This window comes from Lampris incognitus, chromosome 5 (genome assembly GCF_029633865.1).
Source record: "Lampris incognitus isolate fLamInc1 chromosome 5, fLamInc1.hap2, whole genome shotgun sequence".
NCBI lineage: Eukaryota > Metazoa > Chordata > Actinopteri > Lampriformes > Lampridae > Lampris > Lampris incognitus.
The window spans coordinates 64423912-64435928 of NC_079215.1; the positions used below are offsets into that span (position 1 = coordinate 64423912).

At 43.1% G+C, this 12017-nt stretch overlaps 1 protein-coding gene across 1 annotated transcript in view; it reads right to left on the reverse strand.

The window, feature by feature from the left end:
• Positions 1-12017, reverse strand: part of LOC130112815 (zinc finger protein 638-like) — a 42301-nt gene that overhangs the window by 6017 nt on the left and 24267 nt on the right. The window contains exons 9-19 of the mRNA XM_056280310.1: positions 10673-10771; positions 10372-10412; positions 10197-10246; positions 9600-9631; positions 8618-8737; positions 7319-7450; positions 7011-7052; positions 6020-6160; positions 5035-5199; positions 4369-4806; positions 3780-4265 (exon numbers count right to left, since the gene is read on the reverse strand). Coding sequence (XP_056136285.1) covers positions 3780-4265; positions 4369-4806; positions 5035-5199; positions 6020-6160; positions 7011-7052; positions 7319-7450; positions 8618-8737; positions 9600-9631; positions 10197-10246; positions 10372-10412; positions 10673-10771 — 1746 coding nt within the window. The remainder of the gene's footprint in view (positions 1-3779; positions 4266-4368; positions 4807-5034; positions 5200-6019; positions 6161-7010; positions 7053-7318; positions 7451-8617; positions 8738-9599; positions 9632-10196; positions 10247-10371; positions 10413-10672; positions 10772-12017) is intronic.

Below are 12017 nucleotides of genomic sequence, written 5' to 3' on the forward strand. Positions count from 1 at the left end.
ACCGAGGGTCCAAAATTCTCTGACTTTATATTTTTTGAATTTGTCTTCACAACAGTTTTTTTAAAAGAGCCTTGAAATCACTTCTAACCAACCAACACTTCCCATATGGTCTGCCTGTATAAGCTGGGTCCAACCAATATTTTCCGTTGTCACAGAAGTCTAAAAGGTCCATTCTGAATATTGCTTCTATGTATGTATGTACATATCTATTTAAAGATCAGGGTTCAACAATAACAATTGCCCAGGGCAAGTAAAATGTCACACCGGGCTAGTAAATCTAGCAACTCACTCGCCTGATCGGGCAAGTACTTAAATAAAAAAAAAATTTTTTTTTTTAACTGTCGTCGTATCATAAATTGTTCTCGTTCACCGGCACACAGTATAGCCCCCTCCCCTTGCACGCATCGGAGAATATTGGCACACACCACTGGCCAATCAAGAATTGAGTAGGCTAGTCATGTGACGCGTGGCTGTCAAGACGTCATTCACGAGAAAATGGCGGCGGATAAAGACAACACTCATGAACTGAAGCACAAGAGAGTATTTCAATTATTCTAGAAACAGGAGTACAGTTGGGCTGCATTAGAGGATGTGGGCCAAACTCCAACTATGTATTGCACAGTACGCCCGTTTTTCCAAAGGCACGTTAAGTTTCCGAAACATCGCTGGAGTGCCATAACAAGACCCGACAGCATCTGGCTTGCATGGCAGCTAAGAGGGCTGCTGACAACCCCTCCTCCAGGGCCTTGCCGGCGCTTGTATAAAACAGGAACACTGAGGCAAGTCAGGTAATTGCCAAACTGATTACCACAGCGTATCACGTTAAAAAAAAAAAAAAAACGCACAGCCGGTTCAAATCCCCATGTTGCCTCCAGCTTAGTCGGGCGTCCGTACAGACACAATTGGCCCTGTCTGCGGGTGGGAAGCTGGATGTGGGTATGTATGTGTCCTGGTCGCGGCCCTAGTGCCTCCTCTGGTCGGTCGGTGAGCCTGTTCAGGGGGGAGGGGGAACTGGGGGGAATAGCGTGATCCTCCCACGCGCTACGTCCCCCTGGTGAAACTCCTCACTGTCAGGTGAAAAGTAGCGGCTGGTGACTCCACATGTGTCGGAGGAGGAGGCGTGTGGTAGTCTGCAGCCCTCCCCGGATCGGTAGAGGGGGTGGAGCAGAGACCGGGACGGCTTGGAAGACTGGGGTAATCGTCCGGATACAACTGGGGAGAAAAGAAAGGGGGTGGGGGTGCAGCTATTCACTGCGTACTCGTGTGATTGCTCTTCAACAGAAGAATGGGATTGCCTTAGGTACGCAGTACCACACCGACACAAGTATCTATCTAATGTTACACTATTCATCATCCTGTCAGTCAAACCTTGCACTCGCAGCTCATTTTCTATGGGTTTAGCATTTCACGTTTTCCAGAAAAATATTTGTTAATGGTCAAACTGATTATTTTACAAGTGGTGTTATGGATAGCTTATCATTTGACCACATCACAACCATGAAACGGTAACGGGCAATTAACAACACCATACATGACATGGTACCCACACAAATTATTAAAACACAGAAAAAGTTGATTTAGTATTTTGTCCACAGAAAATGAATTGTGAGTGTAAGGTTTATAAAGAGTGTGTGTGTGTGTGGGTTACATCTGGTCAACTTCTGTACTCTTCTATAAATGTTGTATGGCTATGATTTAACAACAAAGGTGGCTGAATGAATTTTGATTAATGTTATGTTATGAGTGAGACCGGGGAATATACATATATATTTTTTTTATTTTTTTTGGGGGGGTATATGTTGATAGATTGAAGAGTCCTCTCCTTGATGGAGTCATCAAAAGCATGAGCCGTTTCCAGAACCTGGAGACTGACCAGATTCTTCAGGCAGCTGCGAGTTTGCAGGACGCGGGGGAGTGGCCTACAGAGGAGGGAGACCTGGCCGGGTACGGACCAGACCATCCATCTCCGTGTCATCACAGACCACGCTACTGACATACTGGATGGGTGGGCTGTGACAGCGGTCAGGCAAACCACCAGGAGTGGCCAAGTGCAGAAGTGGTGATCAAAGCGCTGCCCCAGGTCCAACAAAACAAGGAATGGGCAGACTTTTTAACAGACCCTGATAGGCTGCAGCGCTTCCCCAACCTGCTGACAGTGGTTGAGCTGATCCTCCTGCTCCCACTATCCACCGCTGTCTGTGGGCGTGGCCTCGGTGCTATGAAAAGCATGAAAACGACTGGCGGCGCAACCTTTCAGTTGAAATACTGTGGAAACTGCTGTACATTAGCATTGAGGGGGCAGCGGGCGCCAATTTCGACGCGGCATGGCGCGTCTTGTACAAAGATGACCGTCAGTAGGGCAGACAGCACGGCGGCGTGAGTGAAGATGCATACGATTTCATAAGGTTTTTAGATGCGAAACATCTGCCACAGCCTCTTCTTTCACTCACTCACACACGGTGAAGCTCAATCACTCACAGTTAATCCACAGTGAGTCCATCTCTGGGGAGAAAGATGGATGGACAGACAGACGGAGGAAAGGGTCGTACCATTTTCAACATGCAAGAATGTTTGTTGCTATGCATCTAGGACACAGTGTCCTTGATATGTTTCATTTACTTAAATAAAGATTAAACATGACCATTAACTATAGTCTTTGTTGTTATTTGTTAACCACTAATAAATTAAACAATTTGTACAGGGGCAAATAAAAACTGACTTCGGGCAAGTGGAAAAAAAAATTGAACTCTCTCTCTATACATTTACACACACACACACACGCACACACACCATCTTCCTTGTCTTATGGAAACTAAGCCATGTCACACGAGTGCATGTTCTTGGTCGGTTAATGATAGGGTTTGTGTATACTTGCATGTATCATGAATGAGTGTTCTTGATGTGTGTGTGTCTTGTGACTTTGACTCATTGTATGCTATGACACGGGTGTTCATGGGATGCACTGTTGTCGGGTGCTGTGCCGAACTGTGTCTCCGTCCTTTACTATACCTGGACTTATTGATAGATACACATAAATTGTGCATACCGCATTGCTGTGATTGTTTCCTGTAGTATGCTGCCTGGAGAATTTTCAAGTCCCTTGGGGGTTTCTAAGCAAATCTCCTTCACATTCTGTTTCCAATTACATACCGTATCTTCTTTTTAATGTTGCACATGTGTAAATAAAGAATCAATCGGGTTATTTTAGTCAACGTAGTGCAGGTGCTCCTGTCATGAAGGACAGCAGGTTCATCAGCATGTCAGACCATGTGGCCAGAAGGGCTCACAGAAGAAGAGCTTTGTGCTCATTGCTGAAAGCTGTGTCTCTTTACGAAAAGTCCCTTTTCTTCTCAGCATGAGTAAAGCATGGAGGATCATCCATATACCTTACCGGCAAACACAACGGAAGAAACAATTAGGCTTAAAAACGTGTGTGTGTGTGTGTGTGTGGGGGGGGGGGTGAATATTGGTGTGGCCTTCTCAAGATGGAAAGCTCTGAATATGAACAAAGGATTAAAACAGAAGAACTTAAAACTGATAAATATTTGCACATGAACCCGGTGGGGTTACACCCAACGACATCTGGTGTCCGCTAACTCCAAAATGGTGATTGTGATTCCCAGAACAAACATGTAGCTTACTTCTGATGCTCAAGAGAGAGTTGGATGAAAAAAGCTATCTTCTGATTTTAGTTGCACTGGTGATGACCATTCAAACACATATAAGCAGTGATAGCAATGTAACTTAATACAACTCTGAAGGAGACAGCTGACTCTCACCTTTTTGTCCTTTGCATCAGTCGTACTCCGGCCATGTCCGTCTTTCCTGGAGCTCCGCTTGCTTCCCTCTGATCTCCCGGAAGACCTCGATCCCGCCGAACCCTCCCTGTGTGTTCGCCGTCTCTCCCTTCTCTCCCTCTCTCTCCTCTCCTCCTCCCTCCTCTCCCTGTCCCGTCTCACCCTTTCCTCCCTCTCTCTCCTCTCCCTCTCTCGCCTCTCCTTTTCCTTTCTCTCTCTCTCCCTTACCTCCTTCTCCTTCCTTGCTTCCCTCTCTTTTCTCTCCTGCTTTTTCTTTTCCTCCTCGTCTTTTTTTGCTAGTTCCTTTTTGCCTTCCTGTGCCTCTTTACCCTCCTCTTTTTCTTCACCAGTGTTTTCCTTTTTCAGCTCCTCTTTTTTCCCATCAGGGGTTGATGCTGTCTGATTTGGACGGCTAGTTGTTCTTATTCTGCATTCCTCACGCAGTGCGTCAACCATCTCTTGAGTAACCTGAATTGACAAAAAAAAAAAAAAAAAGTTGATAATTCTGTGTTGCACAGTCATATTGAAAGAAACACATCAAACTAAACTTAAGCTTAACCAGCACACCAACCTTGGGAAGGGTGGAATCGGCACATTTAGCAGCCGATGTCTCACCATCATCACAGGTCTTGGTCTCCTCTGGTTCAGGAGATTTGGCATTTTCTCCTTGGGCTGGAGGAACAGTTTTGTTGTTGGCAGGTTGCTTAACGGCGGTTTTAACAGCTGCCGTTTCTGCTTTACTCGCGTCGGTGTCAGCTTCTGGCTCATTGGCTTGAGCAGAGTCAGAAGCCTCTTCTGCAGCCTCATGTTGTTGGACCTCATTGTTTTCTTCGCTCTCATCTTCTCCAGCTTTGCCCTCACCAGTTTGTTCATCTTCTTCTGCTTTTTCACCATTATTCTCATCGCTTTCCTTCCCCTCTGATACAGATTCTCCTTCATCTTGAGGCTCCAAGTCCTCCTCGGCTGTAAGGGAAGTTTCCTGGCTATCTTTACCATTGGCAGGTGGAGCCTTCGGAAGACAAAAAGTGTCAATTAATGCCTTCGTACTAAACAGCCTATAATGCTTACTAAAGGTGATTCGGAACTCATGTCAGAAGTTCATAAATTATTTAAAGTAAATAGAGATGATTTGGCTCTCAGTCAATTTAACTAAACAAAATACAGAAAAGGTAGAACATCGACTCAGCTCATGAACTGCAACCACTGAATCAGATTTACAACCATCACATTTCATTACCTTGGGTGAGTCCACATAAGCAGCAATGACTTTGCCTTGTGTGGTGGGTTTGGGGTCAGCCTTGCGGGTGAAGGTTAGAGGGCTGTTCTGGACGATGCATGGAAACTTCTGGAAGCGCTTGTGAACAGCGAGGGCCAAGGCTGCCGTCTCCATCTCACAGATGATCTGAGACAGGAGAGGAGGTATAATGGAGTGTTGCTACAGTAAAAGAAAAATAATTCTGGACACATGAGAGAGAATTATTTTCTTCAGTCAGGAACACACTAGAAGACTTCTGGGAAAAGACTCAGCATTACTTTTGCAGATTACGGTCACAGAAAAACACACAGGTTACGAGTGCAGTCACAGAAGCGCACACACCTGCCGATGAGCTCAGACTTGCCCGGAGTAAAGTTATAAGAAAATCAAACATGTTTGATATTGAGACAACTGACTGACAGAAGGCTCGATCGGGAGTCAACTAATCTGAATCTTAAACAACAAGATAATGTTTGCCGATTGTCCATGGTGACCTGATACATTTTGTGACCGGTGCAGACTTCCCCCCCCCCCCCCCCATCTCACTGGATTTTGCTTCCTGAACACTTTTGGGAATATTTTATGGAATTTGGGCTGCTGATCATGAAAATCACCTTAAAAATGTCCTATCACATACTGTTTTCTAGATTTAACCTATTTTTGTGATTTCTTGTCATATTTTAAGTCTACTAGTACACTGCCCACAAAGCTGTTTTGGTCAGTCCAAGCATGCCTGCGCATGCACTCAGTGATACAGCAAATCTGAAATTTTTTTGTGTTCAGCTCGACATTTTCTGTCATAATCGCTCATTTTTTTCAGGAAGTAAAACGTTTGAAAAAAATGTGTTGTCCAGTGAATTAGTCTTCACAGCCAAATCGGGGTTATAATCAACCTTTAAAATGTCTAGTGTTCACAACTTTATTCATTCTAAACACACACACACACACACACACACACACAACTCACCGTGTTGTTATTGAGCACCAGGGTGTTTTTCACCGTCCCAAAGCGTTTAACCAGTTTCTGAACCTCGGTGGGACCACTGGGGGTGTCTGGCACATTGCTTATAACCAACAAGCTGCTCCAACCAGCCGCAGCCGAGGCCTCCTGCAGGTTACAATAAATCACGATTTAAACCAGTAAGTCCGTTAGTTTACTGTAGTTTTCACAAGTCAGTAAAACAGGCAGTGTTTCCCCAACCATAACCATGAATGGGCAGGCCACCAGTAATGGCCCCAACAGTCCTAATTTCCCAGACATATAGTGGCTGAAAGAAAATCTCTCCCCTCGACTTCATGGACTTTTTTTTTTTACTATGTAACTGGTTGGTTATAGATTCACTTTTTCTAATGAAGTAAGATGGATATGTAACAAGATGGAGACAAAGTGGATCGAGAAGCAGCCAGCATGGCAAACTTTAACAGTCATATAAAAACTACGTGAAAGAGTCATGGGCAAAACTGTATTTACCATTTCATTACTTATTCAGATTTCAATTTGAAGCAATGCTTAACTTTATGAATAAGTCTATGTAAAACCTTTTCATATATTGACCAGACAGTATTAACAAGTCACATCAGTCTTCTCATTAAGATTTGAAGGTGAAAGAGTGTCTTCGATTTCACTGTCTGAGCACAGTGTTTAACAGGGACGATCTACTTATTATTAATAACACAATCTATTTATTATTAATAACACTGTGCTCAGCAAAACAACAATACTGGTATGACATGCAGGCAAGAAATCTCAGTTTTTTGTATTTCAAAGAAAAAGAAATCGTCACGGTTAAATCACATAGAATGTTCATTTACATAGCAGAGGTTAAATCTGAAAAGGGTATGAATTTTTTTGGTGAGCTTAAATCATCAATGGGTCAAATAATATTTTTTAAGATTGAATACACTAAGTCACTTCATCGCTCAAAAACAATTTGGGCAATAAACGGCAAGTTACTCACTAATGGATCCAGTGGTCTGTTCAGAAGGTTGTAGAGCGCCACCTGAGTAACAGAGTTACATTATTCAAGGTTAACAAGAGGGAATTATGAATGAATAAATTAACAAAAAACAAACAGAAGGCAACTGGAACCAAGAGAGGGGTGGGGAAGCGACATGGAGCAAGACAGAGCTCGACTGGTTGAGATTGAAAGATGCATCATTAGTCCCAGGAAATAGGCTGTACTCAGCAGCATAAAAAGAGTGGGAACAAGAGAAGAAGGGAGGAGAGCAGAAATAAGGAGGAGGATGAATGGTTTAAAAATCTTACTGGTGTTCTGAGGCTGATGGGACTTTTAAGGCTGGTAATCTTCAGCTCTGAGTCACCAATCTTCGCTGGGATAAAGGAGTGGACCTTAACCATCTCTTTAGCCATCTCCGCGGTGGGCAGTGACACCAGAGCCTGATGGGCAAATGGTTAACTTTTCATCATATCTTAGTCAAATGAATACTCTTTCATAGCATTTTATTGTTTGCCGTTTTTGCTTGTAAACCTCCACAATAGTCAATGAAAACCTTTATCCCCGTTGTCAGTAGGGTTGGGCATCGAGTACCGATTCCAATGGAATCATTAAGACATTTTGATTTTGCTCATCGGTTCCTAAACCAATTTCACTTGCGTTGGTTTAAGTTTCAGTACCAGGACCAGGCTATCCTTCTGCACCTCTAGTCATTCAAGTTGAATGCATGCACGTCTTCCTGTCTCCTAAGCTCAATAAAGAGATCAATAAGATCAGTGAGCACAGGAGTCTGAGTAGAGCTGTGTGTCATCATGGACCACAGCAAGCACTCAAAAGTGTGGCTTCATTTCGTTTGAAAAAATGACGGTCGGCACAGTGCAACACCTGTGCCAGGAAGGACGCACTACTAATGTGACGAAACACCTTCGCCAGAATGGTATACAAATCAACTAGTGTGTGTTTGACATGTTGCGCCAGCCTCCCTCTCCCTCACATGCCTCGTCCTCCTCAGTCAACCCTCAGCTAACAGCCAGCACCTTGTCACCACAGGGTAACTGAAAATTACATGGGTACATGTTGGTATGGCCAGCAGCCATGCTAACATGTACCATAGCTCCGCCAAATGATGGAAGCTAAGCAGGTGTGGGCTTGGCCAGTACTTGGATGGGTGACCGCAGGGAAAACTGAGTTGCTGCTGGAATTGGTGTTGGTGAGCCAGTAGGGGGCAGTCTTCCATATGGTCCTGAAAAAGAAAAACCCCAATGCCCCAGTGTGGTGACGAGGACACTGTGTAGGAGATGCTGTCCTTCAGATGAGACGTTAAACAAAAGCAACTGTATGAAATTAATTTAGATTCCATAAACTGCATGAAGTCAGTTGTGAATATGAATGACTTGTGTAAAGGTTTTTAAAAATATTTTTTTCTGTGAAATAAGCATGTGACCTGTTTTGACCCTGCCCCTCAAAGAATCGGAATTGAGAATCGTTAAGAACCAGAATCAACAAGCAGAATCAGAATTGTTAAAATTCAAACGATACCCAACCCTAGTGTTCAGTATTGATATTACAAGGAGGAATAAACAGGTTGATATCTATCTGAGCCTTTTCACCTTTCCGATTTCCTCTGCAATGATAATGCCAGATGGAGTTCCAAATGGCTGGGCCAACTTGATGATGTCACTTTCTGACCAGCCACTCTCAGGAAATGCCGCGATCAACACCACCCCCTTCTGCAGGAAGCATAATATTCAGACTTAGGAACATGCTTTACATTCAAGTGACCATCATTCAGCATGCTTAATGAGTGGTGAGGCATACTTGTTAAATTGGACCCGCCCCAAAAAAACAAACAAAACAACGAAATTTACGATTTTTGCCCAAAACTGCATAAAAATTCAGCCCAACAGCCAAGAATACGATAATACATTTTGGCTTAAACCTGCCTTAAGTGATTTCTGAGTGCTAGATGTCAGGCGGTAGTGATCAACATTCCAAAAAGGACACAGATAAGCCACTTCCCACCCATTTCCGTCTCTTCCAAGAACTTTGCCTGCTCACGGAGGCAAACAATAACAAATGCAAGTCTTAACATTCATCCGTGTTTAAAGCCCCGGTTTGCTACGCAAACTGTTGAATGCATCCTCGGGTCTCTTGGGCTTGGTAGATGTTTGAATCTGAGATACTGGTGAAGACCAGTATCTCTCTTTGTTTGACTCTTGGCCATTTTGCGCTAACGTTAGCATTCGGAACTTCAGTTATGAGCAGACTGCCCATTTTTTAGGTGGGGGTTCTGGTGAGAAGGAGGGACTCAACCAGAGCCGGAAATGAGCTAGCCAAACCAACAAAACCAAATGAACTGACAAGGAAAACTGTAGACAGGGATGTTGATGATCAGTGGGAATGGCCGTAATAGCAATCCTTTCACAAAACAGAATCATTTGATTCACTGTTGTCAAAAATATTGCTTAATGCAGCTTTAAATGGCCCCTTACTCACGGGCCTTTCTTTAATCCACACAAGCTTCTTTTCACATTTAACATTCTATATACTAGTTGTTAAGACTGAACAGTGACATATGAGACATGTGTGTACCTCATCGCCAGTCTTCTTGTCAGCTTCATTTCCTGTAGAGGAAATAAAAATACATCAGAACAGCAGAAGAGTAACTCCAGGCTTGAAAGTGATCAGTGGATAATCCTCAACAAGTCTCTTCTCACCTCTTGGCATTGCAAGGACCAGGATACATATAAATACTTTTCCTTAATGATGGTACTGTACAGAAATTACATGCCATTTCATTACCGTGCTTGCTTAAGCAAAACCAGTCTGAAAGAAAATTACTTCTTCATATGTTCTTTTTGTGCAATTTTGACATTTAAAAAGTCTTACATAGTGCCAATCAACTTTTCAAATGTAAAGCATTTAAGCTTGTTTGTGATTCTAATTAAAATTTTGGTATTTCGAATACATTTGAAATATTTCACTTTTGTTGCGAAACGTCCCAATTAAAATAAATGGCAGAATGCACAAAGAGGGCTGGTTATAGCACAGCCCACTTTAGACTCCTCAGAGAACTGTGTTCAACTTACAATTCAGCAGACACAAACACAAATTCCCAAAGAAACATTCAGCGTGTTCTGGTTCTTTTTCTCTATTCACTTTTAAATATTTCCTTTATCATTTTCTTACCTTGTTTTCTACCATCAGCAGCAGACTTGCTCTTTTGTGGGCTAGGTTTGCTGTGGGGGAGAGAAATATGATCTCATTTTAATACAGCTTGTACAGATTAAAATGGGAGGTTAAGGGCAAAATCAAAACTCAAAAAAAGAAAAAAAGAGAACAGATTAAAGTGAAAATGACATACCCTTTGTTGGTGTCTGCCAATGATTTTTCTCCTTCTGGTTTCTTTAAAGAGAAAAGACAGAATGAAGCAAAATATACTGTGGGCTTCATAACAACCACAGAGTTTGGATTTCATAGCAACAACTGACGCAGTTGCCTGCCTTTCTGCAAAAAATGGTCAAATGATACGACTCACAGGTGGTTATCCACCCTACAAACAAGGAAAAAAAAAAACTTGAGAACCACCGCAGCTTTGTTTTTTTTTTGCAGTTCTTCCCCACTATAAATAATCCCACATCACCCCAACCCTTCCCCGACCGTACCGTAATTATTGAGGCGGTGATTTGCTGATCTTTAATAAAGAGGTCTGTGCATTGAGCGAGAGCCTGGGCGTCCTCAGCCTTCATCATACATAGTGACGCCTGAACCACAGGGAGGAATGGAAAGGAAAATGAACGGATGGACAGACACAAAAAGGCAGAGACACATCAATGACCATCTAATACATACTGACATGCTAACAGCAGCAAGCAATCAATTTCTCAACTGGATACACCCATTTTATTTTCTGAAACCCCCCACCCCCACCAAAAAACAAAAACCTGATAAAAGTCACAAACGTAGTAGTTTTCAGCTTGGCTGCAGCAAATGGTTTTTCTTTACTACTTTCTCAAGTAATTGAGAAATACTTTTAGCAGAATTCTACTGGAATCCTAATTTCAGTATGGCACTCCTTAAATTCCCCTAGTTGTAAACTGTCTTTATGGATGTTCAATAATCCAGGTAAGAAAATCACAGAACGTTTAATCAGCTCATCTGCACACAACATTTATTGAGAGAAACTTCATCACTCATTTAAGTAACCTCTTCAGTCTCAACTGACTGCAGGTGTCCCCACCCTTATAAACAATACAGTGGCCTAATCACCGAAACCAACAATCAGTTTCATATGCAAATTGCTGTGACCATTAGGGCCCAGACACACCAAACCGACTAGCGGCAACGAAGGCCAATGGTTGCGTCGCCTCATGTCGCCTGCCGGCAGGGCCAAACCATAGCACTTGAACACACTGCAAAGACTACAGCCGATGGCCCTGATTCGCTAGCTTAGCACTGATTTGCTAAGCCGGACAGCCAATCAGGGATCTCTCTCACTGATGGGCTCTGCCCATTCAACATGCTGAATCGGCCAAAAAGCTGCCGACAGGGGTCCAACTAGTGCAGACAGTGCAGGACACACTGCAAAAACTAGGGTCAAAGACACTCACCAACAACCGACCATCGGCCTGGTGTGTCAGGGCCCTTAACTAGAGTTTCAATGGCCATGTGTACCATTTACAGAGGCTTGGGGAATGGCTGCAATCACATCATTGTACGATGGCAACAACTCCCTAAAAAAAAAAAACTTTTTAACAGGGAGAAAAAATAGGAAGAAACCTCAGGGAGAGGAACAGAGGAGGGATCTCTCTCCAAAGACAGACAATGTACAATGGATGTTGTGTTTACACAATTTACAGAATACAACACTAAAAGAAGATAACAGAATACATCTGTCACCATCTTGCAATGCTGTAATTGCAACCATTTTCAAATTCTCTGTGAATACTACACATGGCCATTGAAACTCCAGTTAATGGTCACGCCGATTTGCATATGAAACCGATCGTT